The 27246-nt window shown below is 42.7% G+C and overlaps 1 protein-coding gene across 1 annotated transcript in view; it reads right to left on the bottom strand.

Moving 5' to 3' along the window:
- Positions 1-27246, bottom strand: part of grik2 (glutamate receptor, ionotropic, kainate 2) — a 169963-nt gene that overhangs the window by 10657 nt on the left and 132060 nt on the right. Inside the window, 3 exon segments of the mRNA XM_042107244.1 lie at positions 5948-6173; positions 23127-23344; positions 26306-26424. Of these exon segments, the coding sequence (XP_041963178.1) occupies positions 5948-6173; positions 23127-23344; positions 26306-26424 (563 nt within the window).

The raw sequence follows: 27246 nt of genomic DNA, 5'->3' as shown, positions 1-27246 counted from the left end.
TAATGTAGTTGATCATAATAATGTTATTTATGAAACATAACAATCTAAGCTTGCACACATTGAACAATAGGTCTTTCAGCCAACTACAAGCCTTCACCTGCAAAAAAAAAATCACAAATCTATAGGAGCACTCGTCATTTAAAAAAAAAAAAAAAAAAAAAAAAAAAAACACCTTACATGTATGAGTGGGCTTGCCAATTTTAGAGGTCTCAGTCTCATTCTCACCCAGTCCCCGTTTTAAGATGGCGAGACTTTATTTCATTTTCACTGCACCGCACCTCAACTCACCTCTTCCCAAACAGCAAGCATTTAAGCCAGCACTCTGGCGTTTGTTAGTTGGCTGGTGATAAACAGGGTATGCAAATAGAAGGGATGCAAATCAGACTGGCACAGCATGGGCGCCAATAAGTGATGCCGCTAAAACCCCCCAGCTGAGGCAGAGGAAGGGAATTACGTGACAGGCGACGGCGAAGGCAGAATAAGACACATACAACATTGCTGTAATCTATACTGATCAAAGACGAGTAATGGCAAACAAATCCCTGATGCTTTGTCTGCAGACACAAAAAACAGCATAGAAATTCAAATGAGTCCCTAAAAATTGAAGATATCTTTAATGCTAGGATATCTCTGATAGATGCATGTAGAGATTTGTTTCGCCTGCCCAAACTTGGAAGAAATACCCAGCAGAAAGAGAAAGGGATGTGCAGAAATGTTGACAGAACAGGAAAAGGAACCAAATAAACACTTCATTCTTTGACATGTTTTTGTTCTTGCTAAATCCTTTTGATGGAATAAATAGCTTATCAGACATCTAGTAGACATCTCCTCTTTCTCTCCCCTCTCTCTCTCTCTCTCTCTCTCTCTTCTCTTCTCTCCTCTCTCTCTCTCTCTCTCTCTCTCTCTCTCTTCTCTCTCTCTCTCTCCCTCTCTCTCTCTTCTTCCCTCTCTGCCTGAACACCAGGCAGGTTGTGCTCTCAGAGCTTGATTAATTCCCTCAGATTTCCTTGCAGGCCTGTAAGTAAGAATGCTCTCTATCATCTCCAAGCCTCGGCAAAAAATCCCCCAGCGGCAGCGACTGTGCTGTGCTGACAGCCAATATGCACACAATGCAATGAACAGTATGATTAATACCACTTAATGAAGCAAAATGAGAATTGATAGTAATGAGAGAGAAAGAAGCATGGTTGGTGTGTGTGTGTGTGTGTGTGTGTGTGTGTGTGTGTGTTGTGGGTAAGACCCTGGAGATACATACATAGAAGGTTTCTGGTAAGGTTAGTTTACTCTCAGGCTACTTGCATGTCTTGCACAAACGGACCAGTGACAGATGTTGGATGACATGGTTTCGTACATGACTTCACTTAATTACCCCCCCCCCCCCCCCCCCCCAATGGAGAGAACACACACACACACACACACACACACACACACACACACACACACACACACACACTGTACATCACACCACACATATGCATTAACTGCCGACTAGGAGTCTTCCACTCTTACACTACAACTAACAATATCCTGCAGCATGTCCAAGATGGTGAGAAATATGCAGCTGCATGTGTTGATTGGATCATGTTAGTTCACAAGTAAGCAAGTCTAGATATGCTGGAGGGAAGCGTGACCAAGAGAGCTATTGAAGTGTTCTGTAAGAGCAATAGCCTTGCTTATTATTTTCCCATTTTGTAACTGTGGCCACATACTATGTTGATTTCATTTGAAGTTAAAACTTATTTTTTTCCAGTGCCTGCAAGAACAATAACTTAATAATGGCATGATAAAACCAGCATGAGCTGCAGAGGCTTCCCTGATGCTTCCAAGTACTAAAGTGAAAATGATACATCCACTTTATTCCGTTTTCCTTTTTGCAATCTCAGGGGGATGCTCACAGTAGTTGGCCCTTTATTTACTTTTCCTACCATGCAAGCAAGTGTACACATACATACCCACACTCAAACACCCATGCATGCACACACACACACACACATGCACACACACACACACGCACGCCCACACGCACACACACACACACACACACACACACACACACACATAGATATAGCGTGGCAGCTTATTCACTAAATATGCCTTAAGAGTCTTTTTTGCCAACATTCCCCTCAGCTGATACTATGTGTCCCCCCCCCCCCCCCCCCCCCCCCCGCCCACCAGCAACACTGCCAACAACACTGCCAATGGGGACAGGGGTGAGCAGCACCATCAACAGCCCCATATTAATGCCACCTGACAACTAGGCTCTGTCAAAGCCAACGACATATGCTTACCAGAGCATGGTGTGTATGTGTGTATGTGTGTGTGTGTGTGTGTGTGTGTGTGTGTGTGTGTGTGTGTGTGTGTGTGTGTGTGTGTGTGGTGGGGGGGTTGGGGTTATGGCCTGCATATGGTAACAACGACTAAAAGGGTAGAATTAGCAATTTAAATGCCGTATTCTGGGCCGCCTGTGAATGGTCCACTAGGGAGTGATAATGCTAAACATCCCTTTTCCAAACGGCCAGGGTGTGTGCCTGAGTGTGTGCCTGTATGTCTGTGATTGTGTGTGTGTGTGTGTGTGTGTGTAAATTGTGTATGTGTGTACGTTTGCACCTCTGTGCTATGAGCCTCCCAGGGTACCCACTCGACATGTATCAGACCAAACAGAAAACACTGGTAGCGTTTGAGGAACATGCTCCTGCCCCACCCCACTCCACCCCACCCTGGCCTGGCTGCCGTGGTGGGGACCCAGCTGCTGGCTGGGCTGAGCCACCGCTGCATTTAAACGTGCCCGGGAAATGGCGCGCCGTATGTCACCGCGGTCGGATTTATCCCCAGCCCTGGAGAATGGCACGCAGAGCAGATCTCAGCCCTCTCAGCACTCACACACACACATATACGCACACATACACATACATGCACACATACACATACATACACACATACACGCACACACATACTGTACAGTACACACACATACACATACGCATACGCATACGCACACGCACACGCGCACGCACGCACGCACGCTCACGCACGCACGCACGCACGCACGCACGCACGCACACACACACACACACACACACACACACACACACACACACACACACACACACACATAAGAGCAGCACACTCACAGAGGGATAAATCACCAGCTCAAACAAATACGCCTGTGCCCTGTTTCTCTCAAAAATACAGCACACACACACACACAGAGACACACGCACACACATACATAAACACACATACACACATACACACATACACACGCACACACACAGACACACACACACAGACACACACAGATAAATATTTTTCTCCCTCCCCTTGTGTTCCCTCTCTACTCCTGGAAGCACAAACCCATCAAAAAAATCACTCACGTGCATGTGTACACACACAACCACACATCACACACAAATGCTCTACTGTAGTACAAGTGTTCTATATATTTTTGATCTCTATCTCTAACTTCCTCTCCCTCCTCCACACACACAACAGCACACAGATGCACACACAGAGAAATACAAATTGATGTCTCCTGTTCACCTATAACCTAACACTGCCAGCAGGATATTATGTTTAGGATTGTCCATGATGCATTGAGGTTATCTTTTTCCATCTTTGCTCCCTCTGTCTCTCACTTTAAGATAAGAGTCCGCCTCCCTAATGATCCCAATCAAGCATCTGCCCTGCACATGGCTGGGCCTGCATGGCTGGTCAATTACTCATCTCGTTTACATGGCAGGGGCCGATGACAGAGACAGGCACAGTGGAGATGGCCGAGGAAGGCCTTTGAAACCCCCATCAAGGTGCTTCTTCAAACATTCAGACATTTGTTGTGTTCAAAGTGAAGGCACTTGGGATTCTGAGCGGAGAGAACACTCGCTCAGAGACGGTGTGCATCGATATGCTATGCTTCACTACACACACACACCACCTGCCATTGTTTTTCTGTAGCTTAGAAATTTTGAGTTTTTTAAGGCCACATTCCTATTGTGTAAATAAAAATAAAGCCATTTTAGTGAATTAAATAGGATAAGCATTCACTTCGAGGTGTGTTAACACCTCAAACAAAATAGCTTCCTCAACAATAGCTTCCTTGTGTTACCTCGTGCTCATAAATCCTCCCTTACACCAGATCTTCCAGAGGCTACAAGAGTAGTGTGGGAATGTTCACGTGCTACCGCTTCAGCTGCTAGCGGACACGAGCTGAGCTTAGTTGAGCTGTTTGTTAAAATGAGTTGTGTTTACTCAGGAAATCAAACATATGGCTAAGTGTGCTGCTGTACCTTCTTGAACGGCGCCATTTTAACCCAACACACACACACATGGCTGTGCTTCAGATAGCACACCCTGAATACTTTTAAAGAAACTGTCTAATCCTTGGGAAAGGTAACACAGAGACTCTAATTCCATTACTTCAAAAAAGAGAAAGACAAAAGAAAAAAGACCAAAGAGACGAGTGACGAGCCTTAACATAGTGTGGGGTCATTGTGTTTGAATGTCTCCAGGTGATGCCATGAAAGACTTTTTCTTTCTCTCTCTCTCTCTTTTTCTGAAAAGTCAGGTACTTAAAGGAGACTCCCCCCACCCCCCCTGCTTGTGCAGCTGACACAGCTAGGGGCTGCCTGTATAACAGGATTAAGACAATCTGCCGCTGAGCCCGGTAATCAGATCCCACTCCTCCTCAGCCTCCTTCTCACGGGAGTGGGAGACCATCGCACAGCACCACCGCGTTTTTCATTCATTTATTTGTTTTATATATTCATCTATTTCCTCCCTTGTTCACCCTAGGGGCTCCCACTCTCTCTTTCACTCACCCCATCTCTCTCTCTCTCTCTCTCTCTCTCTCTCTCTCTCCCCATCTCAAACATCCAGTGAGCAAGAGCACTAGGTGGTGTATTAATTTACTGAGATGCTAGCCCCTATAAGCTAACCCTACGCTGAGGCATTACTGAGTCATTTATCAAAATGAAGTCAAAGCCATACACCATCTGCATATTAACTCTGTGACCAGAGCTACTCTGCAAGCAGAACCGATTCAGACTGTGGGTTTTTACTTGTGTATGCAAAGAAACAAAAGTTCATTAAAAAAAGACTTCTAGAAAAAAAGGGAAAATGTACTGTACTGTATGTTTTAATGCATAATGGAAATTGCTGTCAACAGCTTGGGGGAGGGCAGTATTCATTGCAAACTGATTTTTGTGCCAATACCATATGCATTTTTTTTATCTGCCTGCAAATACCACAAATCAGAAGCATTATAGTAATACTTATGTAATAGCCATGTAATTGAGCTTGCATTGCATATACAACAACTTATGGAAGATCCAGCAATTAACAAGTTTAGAATATGGACAAAAATGGGCTATGAACAAGGAAGGCAGTATTTATCTCACTGACCGGTGCAGCTGATTGGAGAAGTTATTTCCTTTTGTAATAATTAATTCCTAGAATATTGATCCGTGACTTCAGTGCAGCAGGCCACTGTCACAGTCAAAACAAATCTGTCTTCATGTGGCAAAAATTCACTAATTCCCTTAAAGCGTAATTTATGATTCATGCTTTCTATTAGATCAGTGGTTCTCAAACTTTCCACAATGAGTACCACCTCAGAAAACAATTAGCTCAAGTACCACCATTATGACCAGCATTAAAATACAGTAGCGTAGACAAAATAAACTACATATTTTACATTGTACATACTGTTTTACATAATTTCCCCCCCAAGAAAGACAAAAAACTAGTTTAAATTTAACTTCAGTGATTAAGGATTTTTTATTGTATATATTTTGATATAATTTGAAGTGATTATTTCATCTTTATGAAAAAAAAAACATTTCCGAGACCCCTGGAGTACCACTAGAGAGAGTCTGCGTACCACCAGTGGTAATCGTACCACAGTTTGACAACCACTGTATTAGATCATCTGATGGGGGAAAGCTGCACATACCCATGGGCGTGCCCACTCCATAGGCCTTGGAGTCGATGAGGCCTCCGATCTGCGTGAGGTTGCAGTTGCGTTGAGTGACAAACTCGATGGTGGTGGACTCCATGAGGAAGGCGTAGTCGGACGTGAGCACGCGATGGATGCCCTCCTCCATACTCTTCACCATCACCGAGTGACGCCGGCTGCTCATGAACTCCCACATCTTGTCGTACGTGGAGATCTTGGTTTTCTGGAGGGATGAGGAGCGCAACAGTAAGGCAGCATGCAGACACTGTACATATTCATGGACATATATGATATCATAACATATTTTTAATCAACTGAAAAATAAAAAGATACCCACACACTGTTCTATAAGCTCCCAGAGTGGTTTATTAACAACGTTTTACCAGAAGTCTTCATCGTATTTTTAATCAACCACACCACCTTGCTCAGTTTTTAATGCAAATTGTTACTAAATGCAGAGATGCTGGTTCAAAGAGATGCAGAGCGAGATTGAACGAAATAGAGAGCACATATACCCATGTAGTATGGATCTGATACAGCAAGAACACCATAAAATAATATGCGGGATTGTACAGTGTGGGTGAGACCCAATATTGTGCTTTCCCGAGTGGAGTAATGGCCATAATCCACTGTTATTCTGGATTTCCATGGGCACTGTACAACAACCAGTTTTATAGCATCCTTAGACCCATTCAGAACAAGAAACACCAGTACTCATGTTTCCTGAGGGAATATACTACACAAGGAATTGTTACATAAGATTCATACTTTTTTATTACAAAAAAAATCACCATTAATTCACATCTCCTTTGGAGGGTATTTGCATGTAAACTGCTGCCTTCCTTGCTGCACTCGCTTGACACCTGACGTTACACTCGATGTTACAAATGAGGCGGTATGCTGGGGAGGTAAAAAGGCACTACGCCATCTCAGCTTGTACAAAGGAATTTAGTTTTGTGTTGATGGGAAACCATCTGCAGTTTGCAGAGCTGAGCAAAGACTGCAAATTAAATCTACGCTGACATAAATCTGCTTACTGGCTCTGGATGCGGTAGACAGCCACCACAAGGCCGACAGACAGACACACACACACACACACACACACACACACACACACACGCAAGCGAGTAAACAAATGCTTAAAACTGAAGCGAGTGAGTGGGAGAAAGTTTACTCTGTATAAGAGATGAGCTCGGTGTGTGTGTGTGTGTGTGTGTGGGTGTGTTGGAGCATGCCAAATGATTTACATGCAATTATTTTTTAAATGTCATTAGCAAACATGTCATTAATTTCGTCTGAGCTGAACTCTCCTCCTTTCCCAGGATGTCTCATTATCTGAGGTTAAGGCAACACCGATACTAACCAAAGACAATGCTAATGATTCTGACCAACCGCAGGAGGGGTGCACTTAACAAAAGATACATGCTCAAGTGAACACATTTCCTGATTTCTGAGAGATATGAAAATAAACATACCATGAAGGATGATTTAAGACTATTGTATTTGCATGCACATCGTGACTGATTAGTTCAAGTTTAGACTATTGCACAACCACAGAAACAGATGTAATTTAATTCAAGGCTGTTCATTTTTCTGTTATACTTCCCATACAGTACCCATTCGGTATTTTTACTGCCCACTGCTTTACTAATTTAGTAAGACATCAAGACTGGCACTGGTCAAAAGGTTGTAATGCTAGATTTACTGTCTCAAATGCATGATTTCTATAACGTTTGTGTTCCTCTGTCATTTAGTTTAGTTACCAGTGCTTAGCAGATTTGATTATGTTTCCTGAAAGTAAAATGGTAGCTTTAGTTTTCAAATCATGTGTGATCGTGATAGAGCTGTCATCAAGGTAAAGATACCTCACAATTTAAAAGACTACAGGTCCACTTATTTCACAAGGGCCATTTTTCGAAGGCATTTGGAACCCAATTAAGCCACATCTTCAAGGTCCGATCTGCCATTATTGTGTGTAATGACTTTCTGTGACGGGTCGATATTTTAGATCAACCGGCTGATTTGCGAAGTGCCTATCAGAATCTCTCCGAGTCACCCTTGACAAATCAGGAGATTGAGCATGCAGACTAGAGAGTGCTGATAAGGCAGAGGAGCCCTCCCTCAAAGACAGAGGGGCGGGTGGGATGGATAACCACCACACACCCACACACACACACACACACACACACACACACACACACACACACACACACACCTCACCTTTCCATCTCCACCTCCCCAATAATGCCCGTCGGGGCCGAGACAGACTCGTAAATCCAACAGATAACCAACTAAAGCTCAAAGTCAACCCGAGGTAGGCACATAGAAAAAAAAAAAAAAAAAAAAAACAGGATCCATCCATAAACATTTGACACTCCAATCCACCAAAGGGGATCACTGATAAATACCAGTTCAGTTGTGAAACACTGAAAATAATATTTGTGGCATGATGCAAGCCACCGTAATATTAAAGCCTGTTCAAAATGTAAAAATGTGTCACAAACACATTTTAAACACACATGCATGGCTTCAGTGAATCAAGAAATGACACTAATATTTTAAGTCTGTCAAAATAACGCATTCATTTCGATTAATTAATTAATTAATTAATCAGAGAAAAAAAAAAAACTACATCTTAAAAAAAAAGAACTCTAACCTTTGACCCAGCGCAATTCTAGCCACAGTGACTGTAGTCACTGAAGGAGGCAGATGAGAAAGTGTTGCTTAGTCCAGTGAATGGAGCATTTACGTAATGCCCAGATGAAACTGTTGACAGGGGCATCATTCTCTGTAATCTCTGTAAGGAATTTCCGTACCATAAGAGTTTGTCAAGTCTGAAATATCACGTCAATGCAAAGCAGCACAGAGGTCCAAGCTAGCATACCCCTTGATGATAATAGCGAAATAACACTAGCAGCCAGCCTTGTCAAGCCACTCCCGACCAGGCGTTCAGTGCAAACTTATTGTTTAGGCTACTACCTATGACCGACTAACTAACTAACCAACTAACTCATTGACAGTGAGTGGAAACTTCTAAAAACTGACACTCCTGCGTCAGGACAGTGAAAATGATAATAAAAGAGACGTTGAACTTTAAGGTCTATAATGTTGGCTTGGCTATTCGTTTAATTAATTAAATTAAATTAATGAAATTAAATACATTTATTTGAATTGAAATATTTTTAAATATGTTCATAGCAAATATTGATACATGCGATTAAATATATATTAATTAATTACAGAATATGTAATTAATTATATTGAAATATTTTTAATCATTTGACCGCCCAATAATCTCATAACTTCGAACATCCTGACTCTTCATTGTGTGTGAAGGCAACCTGACTAGTTTACCCAGGAAACGAATTACCCAGAAACAGACACATTTCCAGTCCTTAGTACTGTTTGTTTCTGGTCTGCATGGCTCTGTGTGTCTGATATATTCTGTTCCATGCAGAGTTGTTTGGTTACATTCATCTCCTCGGGTCTTATCTCAGCGACATTCTTGTCGGCTTGCACTTCTGACTTGGAAAAACCTGCATGTCAAATCTCCAACCCTAGCAATCCCTTGTATTGGAGATCACAAGGCTCAAAGTTTTACTAAGCCCTCTCCCAGCTAACCCCACCACCCTTCACACACACACACCCCCACACACACACCTACAGACTTACACATAATTTCTATCTCTCTCTCATCCACACACACCCACACACACACACACACACACGCACACACCACACACACACACACACACGCTACTTACACACCTACAGACTTCTGTCTCTCATCCACACACACACACACACACACACACAAACACCACACACACACACACACACACACCTACAGACTTACACATATTTTCTATCTCTCTCTCATCCACACACACACACCACATACACACACACACACACACACACACACCTACAGACTTACACATATTTTCTATCTGCCTCTCATCCACACAGACACACACACACACACACACACATACACACACACATGCACACACGTAACCTACAATGTCTTTTACCATCACAGGTTGCTATCTCACCAACTTTGGTGCAGATACCCAAGTTAGTTTCCTGTCTGAGACTTCCTGTGTCAGTCTGAAGGATGCAGGTTGATTAAGACCAGCACCTCCCGTAATCCTTTGATCATGCCCAAGTGGCCATGAATTAGCATAGCCTCATTCAATATTCGCTGTGGCGTTTTTTCTCTCTCCCTATTAATTTGCTACGCACCAAAAATTTGGTAAACAACGCTGTCGGAACTCTAAATGAAACGGTGAGAAGCTGGAGACGCACACGTGTTAATCACAATGACATCACCTGGGATCGGAGTAAAATGGGTGATAAACTCCACAGTCAAGCATTTACAAGGCACTTGTGAGCTCACGGTGGGTGGATTTCAACCTGCCTCAACTTTGCTGGCATTTTAACGGAATTTGCTTGTCAGGTCAGAGCGGGGGGGTGGGTCTGCTCTGTGAGGTCCGATTCTGGAGAGGGTACAGATCTGTGCAGGCGCTCTCCTGAGAAGGCAGTAAAACCGGATGTATGGCTCATAAAAGGGGGTGTAATGCATGGGTTTACGAGACGCCACCGCCCGCCACTCTGTGTCTCTGGAGCGGGGAGTCACTTAGCCGAAGTCTGTTAACGGTGACACGGCAAACTCGCTGACGGATGAGGACTCTTCGAGCCACGGAGCAGAGGAGAGGTGAGGACAGAGGAGAGAGAGAGAGAGAGAGAGAGAGAGAGAGAGTGAAATATGAGGGGGTGCACAAAGAAAGACCTGTTCTTCATAACTCACCATAAATGCAACACGCCCATCCACACTGAGCAGAGTCTGTTCGGCAATGGACCTTTTTATTCTCAAAAAGGCTCAATATCGAACCTTTATGTCCATGCAATAAAATAGCTCTTTAGCACCATGGGGGCACTATGCCAAGACTGGCCAGGGGAAAGAAATCTGGAACTCAACTGAATCATTTTAATAAGACTATTCTTAACTTCAGTTGGACCGAACTTCCACCAACTTCATTCAAAGGTCTAACAAGAGTCCTCTTTCTCAGCAGCGCTGTGGAAGTCATTGATCAGGTAACTGTTTCTACTGAGAAAGCAGGGCAATTTCAGTTCTGCTGAAACAACACAATTACACAAGCAAACCAGGAGTGAGCTTGTAGAGATCTCAATACCATTCAAGCCAACAACCTAATTTAAGTTATGTCCGGAACTTGATATTAACTGCAGAATAATAAAGCATGGGATTATTCTTCATCATAAAACTCAAGAGGGGATATTTCACATTACCCTTTACAGATTAAGTATAAGGTTTTCTCTACAAGCAGACCAGATATGTTTTCTGAGATGGTACCCATCTCTCTCCCGCTCTTTTCTCTTCTCTAGTGGGACAGACAAGCGGAGGGCACATGACAACAAGCCCATAATCATGTAGTTCAGCGTGTGTCGCCATGACATTTGTAAATTGTCAATCTCTTTGCTTGGCCTTTCGCTAACAAAAGCTGCTACTCCTAATGCAGCACTAAGTACTGGGCGCGACTTGCTCCTCTGCTTCCATTTGCATGTATCAGCATCTGTAATTAGCAGCGGTGACCTCAGGGGCCAGTGTCTCACTGGCCTTTTCTCTTTGTCCATCCATTCTTTTTGGGGCAACCGTGATGCTCACAGTCACAGCAAAGATGAATGGCCCAACTCTAGTATGGCCCAGCATGACAACCTTTAATCAAGCACAAACCATTAGACCTCTGCACCTTTTCATCCTCCTCTGTGAGAGAGCTTGTCACGACCAGAGAAGGTTATGCCACACAACACATTCCGAAACAAAAAAGCACCTAGCAAGAAATGTAATGGCCTCCAATAATGGCCTTCCTCTTCTCTGGACACAAAAGCTGCTGCACTGTAGATGTGTTTGAAATGTGCACAGCAGCAGACGCTCTTTCGTCACGTTCGCTTTGAGAAGGACTGAGAGGATGTGGTGTTACAGACCAAGGAAGTGGCAAAGCTTCACAAGAGAGTGAAAAAAAAACAAGACACCATATTTAACGCTGTAGGAGTGGATCGTTTTGTCCCCTCTTTGTGACCATTTCTGAGCATTTAAAAGCAGCCTGTGTTTCAGAAAAGTAAAGTTACAGCAACATCGTGAAATCCATGCCCCTGACTGGTAGTGTCAAAGTACGCCTGTAATCCTTGGTGGCAAAGTGACAGGGTAACTAGCAGCGGGCCTGTGGGTGTCCATTTTAAATGTAGGCTCTCATTATGTTCATCCAGTGACAGCATAGCATTATGGATTCATTCGCAATCAGCCCAAACATGCAGGAGTCACAAGCAGAGAGCAGAGCAGTTGTGGGGGAAAGGCTTTAGTGTGTGTGTGTGTGTGTGTGTTATGGGGGTGTTTTTGTAACACTACATGCTCGTTAGTGTGACAGAGATTGTACATGTCCGTGTTGGATGTACGTTAGAATAATTTTCAGATGTTCCAGTAAGATGTGTCTGAGTATGTATATGTGTTTACTAATGTTTTGTTCTGTCAGGCAGATGTAACTGAATGTTAGTGGATGTTTAGTGTGTTTGTGTGTGTTTGTGTGTAAGAGAGTGTGTGTGTGTATGCATGTGTGTATATGTGTGTGTGTATGTGTGTGCATGTGTGAGGGTGTGTGCATGTGTGTGTGTGTGTGTGTGTGTGTGTGTGTGTGTCTGCATGCCTGTACAGGTGGACTGAGAGACAGCCTGTCCCTAGGGTCCACCTCCTACAGACACACATTCCATTGTTAAGACGTCTTGGTTGGCAAAGTGCTTTGCATATTTTTCAAAGGGTCGTAATCAAAGGAATCACGGGAGAGGGAGAAAACAGAACACCATCAACACAAACACTGTATTCACCCCCCCCCCCCCCATCTCCATCCCACCCGACCAATCATCCACCCAAACAGATTTGACAGATATTGTTCGCAATGCCTCATCGACACCAAAGGCACACACACACACTTGTAAGGAAAGCTAATTCCGTCCACAGCTCAGCGTACACGGCAGGTTCTTTGGCAGGCGTCTGTGTGATGTGGATTATGCTATTTTAGTTGGATGGAACCCTGCTTAGTCTTGTGAGACCACGCTATGAGACAATGGCCATCTTATGTTCCCATGCAGTCAGGAGTCGTGCTGGAGGATGCAGCTGGAGAAGCACTGACAGACTAGTGCTGCTGCATATCCAAAGGCCAAGGCTGCGGTGATGGGTGCACAGAAGCCAACAAAGAAGTCCATGTGTCACTTGCCTGCCCAGACACAATGACTGGTGAAGGGTGCTCTAAACCCTGAGGCAACCTCACTCATTAGAACATGCAGGGGAGCTGCTAGAAATGCTGGGTCATTTGATTTAAATGATTGTGCCGTGTGTATATTAATGTACATATAAATGAACAAAATAAATCAATAGAAAATAACTGTTACTGTGATAAGTATGTAAGAATGTCCATTAGTCTTCTTATAAGATGCAACCTGATGTGCATGAATAAGTGCATTGAGGTTTTGTCATCATGTTATGTCCCTTAGGTAAAAGTATAACCAGAGAGGGTTAAAGTGGATCTTTGGTATAACCATGGTATGTTCAGGATTAAGAGGGTTTTGCATCTGAACTCTTAATGTATATATACACAATATATATTTGCTTCAGTGGCGTCATGCCCATTGAAATAAAGGGGGCACGTGCCCCCTCGGATCTTTCCTCCCTGATAATTTTTTGGTCATAACTTGTTCCTATTATGCTCCATAATAAGCCAGAGCCTATAACGACTCAAATGCATTCTTCTGGATGTGTAATAAACCATAGGCTACCAAAATAGCTGAACAGTCAATATTAACCCTTTTCCTAAAATTGGTGTCTGTGTATGTTCCCCAACAACTCACACAAGCATTGAGCTCGCAATGTTTTGCTTGTGTTGAACTGTTACAGTTAACGCTACAGTTTGAACAGTTGAACTGTTTCAGTTACAGTTTAAACAGATACTACAGTCAATGGTGTTGAAGTGGTAAATAGTCTAGCTAAGCAATAAAAAGTAGTGGAATTATTTGTGGTTGACCAGGAAATTTTGACTTGGCGATCAAATAGTTAGAACTATGGATTTGATGTTGACCGCAAACTCTTACACATATTACAAATATTTGGCACACTCTCCTGTTTCAATTGTTTCCAGTATCATAGAAACGAGGGTGTTAAATTTGCAGTGACTACAAAATCCAACCTAATAACATTAGGCCTACCAAGGCATTGCGTTGGATGTTTCTCAATCTCCACTTGTTCTCTTCACGTACGTGGCAGCTAATCCATGTAGTGAAAAGGGATACCCTTTTAAAAGGAGGCCTAAAGTTGTTTTATATAGGATCGCTATGACCGTGATGACCAACCTATGTGTTTTACATTAACTTACAAAATAGATACTTTAGCTTAGTCCTCAGATAGATGAGGGTTGCTGTTTGCTCTGTTAAGGTATTTCTGTCCCTTCCAAACTGCATTGTAATGGTACCCCCCGAAAAAAAATTGCCTGATTGTGCCCCCTCTGAATTTTGGCTTGCATGACGCCCCTGATATGCTATATATATATATATATATATATATATACAGGGCTCTGTGCGCCCATTTCACTCGCACATGCGAGTAAAAATGATGCCGTGCGAGTGCAAAAAAATATTTAGGCGAATGACTTCTAACCATGTCAATGTTTGTCTACAAAATACACCGCAACATCGAGAAACATTACTGGTGCAAACCATAGAATCACGTCGCGAATGCATAAAAACTACACCTCCCATCAATGTTAGCAGTTTCGCGTTGTGACTCGCTAGTAGTTGCTTCTATCAAATCCAAGAGCACGCAGAAAAAGCGGAAAGTTAGACTAGCCAGCCAAGATGCAAAGATTGAAGAAATCAGTTCTTCTAATTACCGAATTCATTGGATATAGGAGGAACAGAATGAGATTCTGAGAATGCAGTAAGAGAAGGAAAGGTAACCTAACATGCCTTTTAGCCCAGTTGACGTATTGGCTGCAATAAGCAAAATATAGCTGTAGCGAACCGGCACAAAAGTAGCCTCCCGTAATACTCCCATTTTATTCAAAGGTAGAACGCTACTGACAACTCCAGGCTTCCACGCATGCTTGTTTGTTTACACCGAATACAAGCTGAAGTGCAAAACGAAAGTAGGCCTAACGTTTGCCTACTGCCCCCATCAATGCAGATATTTCAAATAAAAACTAAAAGTATAAAACATATATCCTTGATTAGCCTATGTTGGGTTTTGTGGAAGAAAAAAATTGACTGTTTTAGTAGTAGTATTAGGCAGTAGATAGATAGATAGATAGATAGATAGATAGGTAGATACTTTATTGATCCTCAAGGGGAAAATTTAAGTATGCAGTCAGATAGGTCACCATGGGCATATTTGGTTTAGCTATAGATGGATTAACAAATAAATAAATTGGCCTACATTTGGCAGGATACTTGATATACAGGCTAAATGCAAATATGGCAATGTATTATATTATTTTACATTAACAAAATGTAGGAAAATAGAACAGACTGAAAATAAAATAGGCACTGATCTTTAAAATCCTGTTTCCTGTAGCCTAAATGTTGTCAGTCATTCTTAATATTCGCAATTGGTGCACTGGCATGTTTAACTGTTAGCTGCAGTATAATGTTAGATGTGTAAGTTAAGTACAGAACTGACTGTGCGCCCAAATTTTTGTCTGTGCTCCTAAATTTTTTAACTTGGGCGCACAAGTGCTCCTGAAAAAAAAAATGTTAGTGTAGAGCCCTGATATATATAAGCAAACTATGTTGGTTATAATGCTAGTGTCAGTGCAGGGCCTAACGTTCAACCTTATGAGGTTAATACACGGGGTCAGTTAATATGGTATTAATATGGTTTTGTTTCTTTTAACTAGCATAAAACAATGTCCTGCGGCTTATACCGAGTTACAAATTCTGAATCTGCCTCGATAATTATTCTACTTTGTCTTTTATTACTTTTTTTACTACTTTTGCCTTTGTTTTTGCTTACTAATTATTCTTTATTTTTAAATGATTTTACCTTGTGTTTTATGTTTTCTTTTTATTATGATCTTTACCTTTTAACTATTCTTTGACTATATTGCCCTTCTATGCTTTTATTTGTTATTATCGTTTGGTTTTGTTTATGTAAAGCACATTGAATGACCTCTGTGTATGAAATGTGCTATATAAATAAACTTGACTTGACTTGACTTATACACAATGCGACTAATACAGAGGAAATTACTGTAAAGATATAACAACTGTTTGTGATACCTTTCATTCTGTGGATACTATGTGTTTGACTACATGTTTGGCTATAGCTGATTTGTGCAGAAGACACAGTTTAAACAACGTTTACTTCATTTGAATGTAGAATAACATCCATCGCATGGTATAAAGAGGCTCAGCAGTGAAAGGTTAGCGAGCCCTGATTTGTCTTGTGGAAATGATAGAAACTGAGCATAGCTCAATGAAATATCTTTTGTCTGTAAAAACTCTTACAGAAAGAACAAATATGTGTAATAATGAAATCTTTAAAATTATTCAATAAATATAATTAGATGTAGCTTTTTCTTTATTGTAAATGAACTTTGTTGACTCATTTGGAATCACTGGGATGCATTAGACTTGAATTTGCCTGAGCCTCCGAGGTGATGCATACAACCAGGCACACCACACCCCGCACCCTCATCCTCCTCCCTGAGCCTGCTGGTCCGATTGCATTAGTGTGTGTGATGTTAGTCAGCCCTCCCAGCCTACACCAGCCATAAACTCACCTCTGGTTAACAGAGGCCTGCAGGCATAGTGGAGGATTAGAGAAAAAAGAATAACATAAAAGTTTTCCTGCGGTTGCAGAAGACAAGATGGGGGAGAATGTGTGAGTCTGAGAGAAATTCTGAGGGAGAGAGGGAGAGAGAGAGAGAGAGACCTGAACAGTTGCTGATGGAGAAAGCAGGATGTATAGTTGCACAGATAAAAAAAAGACAAAGAGGCTAAGGAAAAACCAAGAGTGATGGATGTAGAGAGATGATGACCACTGATTTAATTTAATGTTAAAAAACCTCCACAACTGAATTTAAAAAAGTGATGACGGCAGTATCACGGTGGTTAGGCATAAGGGCAAAAAAAAAAGTGAGCAGGAAAGACAAACAAAATGAAAAGAGAGATAGAGAGAAATAAAGAGAGGGAAAGAGAGAGAGAGAGGGGGGATTAGATGGCTCCACAAACAGAGGGACAAAAAACGCCTCAAGGGCAGCAGAGTGGAGGTGAGCAGGGGGGTGCTGCGCTCAGCTAAATCCGGCCGCAGATTGTTTTGATGTCGAGAGAGAACCACAGAGAGAGAGAGAGAGAGAGAGAGAGAGAGAGAGAGAGAGAGAGAGAGAGAGAGATGCAAAGTAAGAGAGTGGTGAAAGGAGAGGGCAGAGCGAGAGCCTAAAAGCGCTGGTGATGGGCGTTCTTGGAAGGAGCCGCCTGCAAAAAGAGCACCAGCTCCACTGTTTGATCACAATGCCTTTTGAAGTGTAGAGAGGGATGCCTGTGTACGTGATGGAGCGCCGCGCCATGCCTCGCCTCGAAGTGGGAGAGAGAGAGGGTGAACGCAGCGAAGCGGGAGAGAGAGAGAGGGTGAACGCAGCAGGATCAGATGCAGGAATGACAAAAAGAGGGGCTGGCCGTTGTCTTCACCCCAGATCCAGAGCTGATGAAAGACAGCTGATTTGAACTATGTTCCTTCCCAGCATTACTGCGCTATATCCAGTGAAAGCAAAAGAGAGTAACAGTGCTTGTAGCACAAGACTGCTTGTGAAACTCATCCTAGGTCATGACAGACGAACTTTAATCTTTGTGATCTTTCTGTTGATATGGCTGGTTCACATGATCCAGTCTGTGATCTGCAGCAGCAGTGTTTGTGGGCTCTTTCACTGCCACTCACCACAATAGAGTACAAAAGAGTACATGTCTGTACTGCACGTCCACCCACCACAAGAGTACAAAAGAGTACATGTCTGTACTGCACGTCCACTCACCACAAAAGAGTACAAAAGAGTACATGTCTGTACTGCACGTCCACTCACCACAAAAGAGTACAAAAGAGTACATGTCTGTACTGCACGTCCACTCACCACAAAAGAGTACAAAAGAGTACATGTCTGTACTGCACGTCCACTCACCACAAAAGAGTACAAAAGAGTACATGTCTGTACTGCACGTCCAGTCACCTAAAAAGAGTACATGTCTGGACTGCACGTCACCTCAAAAAAGTACATGTCTGGATTATAAGCGACTGTTTTTTACTCGTTTAGGCTCAGCAGGATCATAACAGACGTTTTCACACAGCATCTGAAGGTGGAACGTAGCTCATGACTCGCCGATTAAAGAGAAATTCCTAAAAATGATGGACTGTCAGTCCTAATTCACAAAGGCCCTGTGCAAAAACACCAATGTAAGAAGCTGTGAGGACCCCTAAATCAAACCTAACTCCAAAAAAAATGGAAAATGTTGCTTTAAATGCAGATGCAGTATCACTAAAAAGATACTGTCTCAGTCATCAGAGAATATTTATTGAGCTTGTAAGGGATCCAATACATCACCAACTAGCCAAAACAACCCCCTCAGTGCCAACATGAAATTGAATGTAATATTTTATTGTACAAATAAACTAGCTCCTGTCTACACAGATGTATACTAATGCATTTTGAAAATTGTACAAAGACGCTTGCTCTGTGGGCAACATATTTTCTGTTATTCAATTTGTACCCTTGATGTCAAATATTTATCTATTTATTCTCTTTTGCTAAAGTTGGTCCCAGGAGCTTGAAGAAGAGGATTTACAAGAATACATTTTTAGTTAGAAACTTCTAATGTACAGGAGCGTAAGACAAAATGTTTTGTGAAACTGGGCCCCCTGCTCACGTCTTGCCTCATCAGAAGAGATGGTGGAGGTAGGGCAGATTAATGGCTGTGTGTGTGTGTGTGTGTGTGTGGTTGTCTAAATGTGTCTGTGTATTTATGTGTGTGTGTGTGCGTGTGTGTGTGTGTGTCTATGTATATTTATGTTTGTGTGTGCGTGAAAGCATGATCGAGCAGGATTTTGGAGCATGATTATATGCATACATCAATTACATACAGTATGTCCAAAGATATCTGTCTAGACACCTGTTTTTGTATGTAGATGAGATTATGGCATTATGATATATTGATATATATATCTATATATTCTGGGAAGCATGTCCCAGACCCAGTAACCATCTATCAACTGCCCATTAAAACCCATTATATTACATTTACATCCTAAAGCCCCTCCAGTCTCTCATATAGTGAAGGCTCAGTAGAGGCTCTTATTCCATCTCTCTCTCTCTCTCTCTCTCTCTCTGTCTCTCTCTCATGCCTGGAATTGTTCCTGCTCAAATCATTATTCCAGAGACAGCACTGATGGTTTTTTGAGCTGCAGCGAAACAACTCTGAGCTCCACAACCAGAGGTCATCTTTCCTGGAACGGCGGCAGCGGCAGCGGTGGTTGCTGTACTATTCAGGTCCCTCTAGGTGCTCCTCAGCACTCTCTCTCTCTCTCTCTCTCTCTCACTCTCTCATGTGCTCTCTCTCTCTCTCTGGCTCACTCCAACTTGGTGAGAACCCCTTAATTAGATGTAATTTTATTTGGCAGTAAGAGATAGAACGTGGTTTGTGGTCATTTAATAATTCAGTGTGTTATTGTAAAGAGAGCCCATGGGGTCCACTGTTGTGGTAATGTTCAAGACAAGAAAAGAAGAAAAATACTTCAGTGGAGGAAATGGAAAAAAAGGGCTTTTAGAATTCATCCGAGAATATTCCATGTTAGCATTTACATAATTTACTAATATTATGCATGTATTATTTATTCTATTTTGTAGAGCAAATTGGAGTCAATAATTACATTGACTGCTCGGGACTTCCATCTACTGAGTTGCTGAAAGGTTGAATGCTGTTGAGATTGAGAAGTCCTCATTGACTGACAGCACATCGATACATCACAATCAATACATGCTGTTTATGGTCAATCTGACGATCAACCATTCAATCAAGAACATCAGCCTCAACAGAGTTTAAGATGGCTAGATGATGCTCAAACTAATGAAAGAGGAGAGACTATGCTATTCCACTAGGAGTGTGTAAGCTGTGTATATATTCTCTTTGAGACATTTAATACTGTCAATAGTAATTGCCAATTCATGCATAATCTGTAGAACTCAGGCTTGACAAGATACTAATTTCGCTCTCTTACAGACTCTGACTAGGGGTGAACGATTTTTGAAAAAAATCTAATTGCGATTTTTCTCACCAATATTGTGATTGCGATGCGATTATTTTTAAGCTCTTTATCTTCTGTCTTATTCAACAAAGACAAGCAATATATTATTCTATAGTATGACCAACACAAAATTAGATAAGTTAAACATAAACTGTTCTTTCCTGGAGCCCAGGCCTATGTTATGATGGCATTAGGTCATTGAATAAGATTGATGAATGAATATTTTTTATTTAACTACTTTAATCACATTAGTAGACCAAAATTTGTTGAACTTCCAGCCTTGTAAACATTTAATGATTCTGATTCGTTTCTATTTCATGTAGATATGACCTTCTTTCGTTAGTTAGCAAATAGGTCTACATGTAGTGGCACTGACACGGCTTCTCCTTGTCCTGTGCTCTCCATGCGCGCGCGCGCGCGCACACACACACAGCTCCTCTCCTCTGTAGGCTACTTGCACGTGAATCGGAACAAACTACTGTAGATTGTTGTAGCGCAAATAAATGCGGCCGAATGACCGTTCAGCTCGGTGTTAACTAAAGGTTAGCATCATCAACACCGCAGCGCAATACGCATGCATGCAAATTAACTAGTTTGTTCATATCACAACAAAGCCAATCGCGGAGACAAAACTCTTTAAACAGGCAAAGTTATCAGCAGTTAGCTGCATGTATGTAGCCTAGAGCTTTAGCTGGTAAACTAATGTTAGATTAGCTGGGTTTTTGGTGGTTAGCTGTGTCAACTACTTGCGGATAACATTATGCATCAATTCATTACCTGCGAGATGAAATGTTTGTGCCGCCAACCCCCTTGGATATCGCAAATGCCCCCAATGTCACTGTACTCCAGTAAACAAAGTCCCCAGTGCACAGGTGAATGGCTGCTGTGCAGCCTAAACAGTCGTGGAGTTTTAATCGTCAGCTGCTGGACAAGTGAACGAAGTTACCAGCCAGAGTAGCAGCACAGGGGAATTATGAACTAGAACCAGGGACATGGTAGGTTCGAGCAAAAGGTAATGAAGAGGTTTATTTTTAACCAAAGTAGCTCTACTGATCAGACCTTTCTTGACACTGTTAGCTGGTCCTCTTGTTTACGTTTTTTGCTTCTTCAGTGGTCGGTGAGAAGAGTCGGTGGCGCGTCGGCAAGCGCAAGTATAAATGGGTTTTGGTGACGTCACATATTACAAATCGCAGCCTTTGTGGTTTGAAAATCATGTTTCATCATATCGCGATATTATCGCAAATGCAATAAATCGTTCAGCCCTAACTCTGACATTAGCAGACAGACTGAGAAAAACATTTGAATGTGTGTCTTGTGTGTTTCAGTAAACTTCTGATGACATGATTCTGATGAATCTTTCAGTAAACTTCCGATGACATTTTACACAAACTGATTAAATATAAAATACATAACAGACAGATCATCCTGATTATTTTGTCTGTTTTGAAAAGGAAGCATGTCTCAGTTCAGTGAGCAAAACCCAAATTAAACAAATACACAATCATTGTTCCCAGTTTGCCATTTAAGGATAGAGAAAGAAGAAAGAAGAACAAATAAGGAACAAATGTAAGTCCATAAGATGTACCAGGCATCTGTAAAAACAGATTTCATGACAATGTGGCAGACAGTGGCGACCCTTGTGTGGTCCCGTCCCGACTCATGCCCGACTGGGCAGTCTCCGCCTCACATGAACCTCAGTGCTCTGACAGGCGCAGCGGGACAAAGATCCAGACAAGGAGGAGATACTGTATGTTCTGCACGTTCAGGGAAACGACCAGTGGTTTTAATAAGAGCATCTCACACGCCGCCGCCGAGTCATCCCATGAATAAGCACCGAGGGGATTACACAACCCAAGTTTGACTGTTTAGCAGACGTAGCGTCAAATCCACGGCTAAACGGCTAGGATTATATCCCTCTTAGACTGTCCAACCATTATCACCAGCAGGGAAGAAACTCTAACATGCTTCTGGATTTTGTCAGGGCAAGCAATCAAACTTTTATTTCCAAATACGTTCTTAAAACAAATGTGTTCTCCCTATCTGGGGGGTATTCCAAGTACGTGGTTTAGTGACAAACCTGGGTAAGTTAAAGTGGTAAACCTCCTTCAACAAGAGCCCTATGGCATTGTTTTGTTAAGAGAATGAAGCCATACAGCTCTTCTACTAGGAGGTTTACCACTTCACCACTCTGTGTTAACTTACCCAGGTTTGTCACTAAACCACGTACTTGGAATTACAACCCTGGACACAGAGATGTGTTAAAAAACAACACAACTTGTGTTGTTTTCAATGCAAGCTGTGTTATTTTCAACACATATTGTATAACAGATAAAAAAGGAAACAACACAAACTGTGTTGTCCCTATCTGGACACAGAGATGTGTTAAAAACAACTAGCAAGCTGTGTTTTAACAGTGTAGCTGCTGCTATCCCAGTGTAGGATCCACTATACTATTTTCACTTTAAACCATCTGATGTGAATTATGTAGAGAAAGGAACACATTCCGTATTTGGTTACAGTATTTTACCACAAGAATTATGATGGAAACTGCAGAACTGGAGGCAGTGCATTGAAATGCTACAGTATAAGTTCTGAAGTGACAGGTTATGGTAAACCCATTCACTCTTCCAGCACAGAGTATTCCACAGTGTTATGGGTGAATATGACTCCTATAGATGTGTTGTATGTCACCTTTGCAGATTCCCAAGGATTATATTGTGATGACCACTTGCAAACTGCATATATGGTGAAAGCACTTATCGATGACACACAGCATAACAAACAGGACCTAGAGGGAGAGCTTTTGTATGGTCAATCACCGCTCACCTTAAAGAAAGCCATGGTGGCGCCATCCTCGATCACCCCGTACTCGATCTTGGTCTGCTTGGCCAGGTCGTCGGCAGAGTCGATGGGCGACTCCATGCGCTCCACGGTGAGGAAGGCGGCCAGGTTGGCCGTGTAGGACGAGATGATGATGAGGGTGAAGAACCACCAGATGCCGCCTACGATCCTGGTGGAAAGGGCTTTGGGCATGAGCTCTGAGCCTGGTGAGGAGGTAGAGTAGAGTAGAGAGCCAGGTCAGAAGGTGCTGTCTGCCCCCCACCTTGGGACGGACAGACGCTAGGGGGGTGCGTGTCAGCACCAGAGGCTCTGGGGGCTCTGCAGAAGGGCTCAGCGGAACCGTAGTTTGGGCCTGGTTCTGCAGACATGGACCAGAACCAAGCCTAGAGGGTTTCTCAACCTAACTGACTGGGCTCTGGGGTCACATGCATCTACACTAGATGGGTAAAATCAAGGGTAAAACATATGCATACAGGGATCAAAGGGGACTATCAAATCATCTGTTGGAAATGACCTCTCATCGTCTCAAGAACTACTGAGAAAAAACCTACCTGGCTGGTTTACTATCTCACTGATTATTTTCTTTACATTTGTTCTGTCTGCTTGCAATTCCATGCAGGTTAAATGAGCAGGTGTGTGCAGGGGAGGGGTGGGGGAGGTGGTGGTGGTGGGCATGCCCAAGGCTAGAGGAGGGCAATAAGGCTGCAGCTCTCCACAGGCAATCACAAGCCATTCTGGAAGCCGTGATCTCGCACATTCCATCTACAGCTACTGAGTCTACGGACTGTGGGAAAGATATCCATCCCCTTTGTTTTCTGTTTTCAGAGCTAAATAAGGAAAGCACTTTTCCCCCTCAGAGCTATTTTCAATCTGGGTGTCTCGGATGGCCTTTGTCTAACTTTCTCACAGTCCATTCAGTGACCTGTCAGTCGAGGAGCAAGTTTGGACATGACAGTCATTTCCTTCTGGAGTCTTCTGTCCCTGTGCGCCGTGTATGGGAGACAGAGAACACTCATTTTTTCTTTCTTTTTTCCCCTTGTCTGCCACCATCTGCCTCTCTGTCTGTATATGTCTCTCTTTCTACTTCCTTGACCTCTCATCCTCTCCCTCTATCTGTCTCTCTTTCTGTCCTTGCCAGCCCGCCACAGAGAAAGACGACATTCACCAACCACAGAGCCATTACCCATAATCCCCTGGAGCCTGCGGTACTCATTTACGGTACCTCAGTAGAGAAATATAACAGTCTGCAAAGAATAAAATATATTATGAATAAATATATAAAATGTTAAATAATAATAATAATAATAATAATAATAATAATAATAGATAAACAGTACATATAACAGATATAGAAGGGCACACAACACAAAAAATACCACTAAACCATAAACACACACACAAATAAACATGAGCATAACATAACAAACAAATATAAAGAAACAAACAAACATGAAACAAGGCAAAACCAATAAAAACATAAAGCAACAACATTGTTTTGTCCACCAGCTAAGAAGCCTTACCGCCCACTGGTGCTAGAGCGCCCAGTGTGGTTTTGACCGCTCTGCGGCAAACGGGCAGGAATCGATACAAAACCTGGTTGGGGCTGACTGTCATGTACCCAAGGTAACGTCATGTCCAAACAACACATCCCACAGTTTCCTGGGGGTGGGGCAAGCCACGGGCAGGGGAGCCTCTCTACATTGTAGTCGCCATGGAGATGGCATGCACAGACAGGCCTAGGGGGCGCAGCTCCCATATCCTGCGCCACATGCTCCTCTGCCTGCTGCCACAACATCTCAGTTTGCTTTAAAAAAAAGACTCTCTTACACACACAGAATGGTGCTGCACTGAAACTGTGACTTTGAACATGGACTCTAGGGAACCTACTGGTGGCTCATACGGAGTTGAACTGTGAACCAGACACTAAAAAAACCTACTGTGAATATATACATGACATATTATATAACTGTTATAACCTACTTATCAATAACAACAAATGATTCTTCTGTAATTCTTTTGCACCAAAGTAGAACCATAGGGATAGTCTTTTAAAATAAATAGCACTTTGGAATGAAATTATTTGAGAAATAATCACAACAATAACAACACGCAACTCAAAAATGAACTTCCTAAAGCTGTGATCTTAAAAAAATAGTTACTACCATTTCCCATTACAAATATTCCACCAAACACAAAGCAGTGACTTACATTCGTTTGACCTTTGTTACTCAACTGTCTTTTGCATGCAACTGTGCCTCTTGGCATCAAATTAACAAACACAGATGGGACTACAGTTTATGCAAAATCGTTGAACTAATGCTTTTGAGGGGTAGCAAAGTACATCTGCTATCAGATCTACTTCATGACAGATGCAGCTCAAATCCAGACCATACCCATGCTACTAAGCCAGTGCACTGCGAGCCATCAGTAAGTCCTCAGTATGCTGCATTGGCAAGAGGCCCACAGTAAAAGAATCTAAGTGAGGTTTAGAAGTGCAGCAGCAAACAGTGTCATAAACATGCAGGTCTTGAATGAAATCATTTCTTTTTCATCTCAGATGATGCTCGATCAATTTGACTTTCTGTGTCATGTGATGGCATAAGAGGTTGAGAAGTTGTGGCAGCACAAAGACTTAAGGAACAAGGAAACCCAAAAGAGCATGTGAGATTTTAGGGGTGCAGGGGCAGGCTAGAGAGAGCCCACTGTGACTGTCTCTGTGCTTGTCATTTGCTCTCTATAGTATTACATGGGGGACAGGGAGGTTAGGGGGTTGGGGTGGGTGGGTGGGTTCACTTCCAGCAGAGCAGGAAGGGGATAGATGGAGGGGGGGTGGGGGGGGGGGGGGTAGAGGCGTGGGGATTGTGATATGTGTGAGAGAGAGGGTGGGTTGGCATGTGGAGAAATTTGGAGGCCTTTCCGGCCCACCAATCCACATTCACCAAATCCACAGCCCAACACACCCAAACTCCTCTCAAGCCAACCACACTCAATATTCATACTCCATACTCATACTCAACTGTACCCATGAGTTTGGCAACCAATCCTGCCTCTAGCTACATGCATAGAGGCACCCATGCATAATCGTGGGCCTGGTTAGGACAAGAGGGTCACCCCCAGCAAAGAGTGGAACGTGTACTTAAGAAGTGGCAGGCAGGGGCGTCTACCTTGCTGCATGAGAGCTCCAACTCCGAACCAGAAACTATTTAGCAGGGTGAAATTATTCTCCACCACGTCTGAGTCCGGATTGCACGGGTGCGGGTTATACCACTCGTAGGGGCTAAACCTGTGGCAGCCAACAAAGAAAGACACACAAACATTTACATTCAGCATTCATTTTTACAAAACAATCATTAACGTTACAGGAGGAGATACAGGCGGCACATTTGACCTGGAGGACAACATAGGGAGAGAGAAAGGTAATTGTATCAATAGTTCATGAACAGTGAATGTGAAAACAGCAGTACATGTAGCATATAGCACTGGCACCTTTAGCATACAGTATATTATTACAACTACAGCGAGGAAAGATACAATGAATGTTAAATGGGCAAGAGGTAATAAAAGTAGTTGCTAATGGAGTTTTGGTTCCAACAAATCTCAAGTTCATCTGTGCCATTGCTCTGACAAATGGAGTCAAACACTTGTTTCAGCCTACGCACCAATTTCCACCTCTCCACTGCCGAGTCGCTGAGGGGAGGAATGCGTGCCGGCATACTCACATCAAAGGCAAACGGCTGGCTAATTCAATCGATGGAATCTGAATAACTTCACTGTCACTTCAGACAAACACGCGCACACACACACTTATAAAAAAAATCTAATAATCCTGATAATCTCAAGCGCTGATTAAAATTCAGCGGATCAAACAGGGCCTGAGTGCTGTCGCTGCCTCCACCCCCTCCTCTCTCCTCCTCTCTTCTCTCCTCCTTTCTTCTCTTCACCCCTCATCTCCTCTCTTCCTCTCCCCTCTTTTCTTCTCTTCCTATACCCGGCACAGCGCAGCGCAAAGAGATTTCCTATTTATTCATGTTAAACAAAAGTGACATTACATTAGTAAGGGTTGATTGGGCTACAATTAAGTATCGTGACCTGATCTTGATTGTGC

Source organism: Alosa sapidissima, chromosome 10 (genome assembly GCF_018492685.1).
Source record: "Alosa sapidissima isolate fAloSap1 chromosome 10, fAloSap1.pri, whole genome shotgun sequence".
NCBI classification, from domain to species: domain Eukaryota; kingdom Metazoa; phylum Chordata; class Actinopteri; order Clupeiformes; family Clupeidae; genus Alosa; species Alosa sapidissima.
This window is presented reverse-complemented; position numbering and strand designations above follow the sequence as displayed.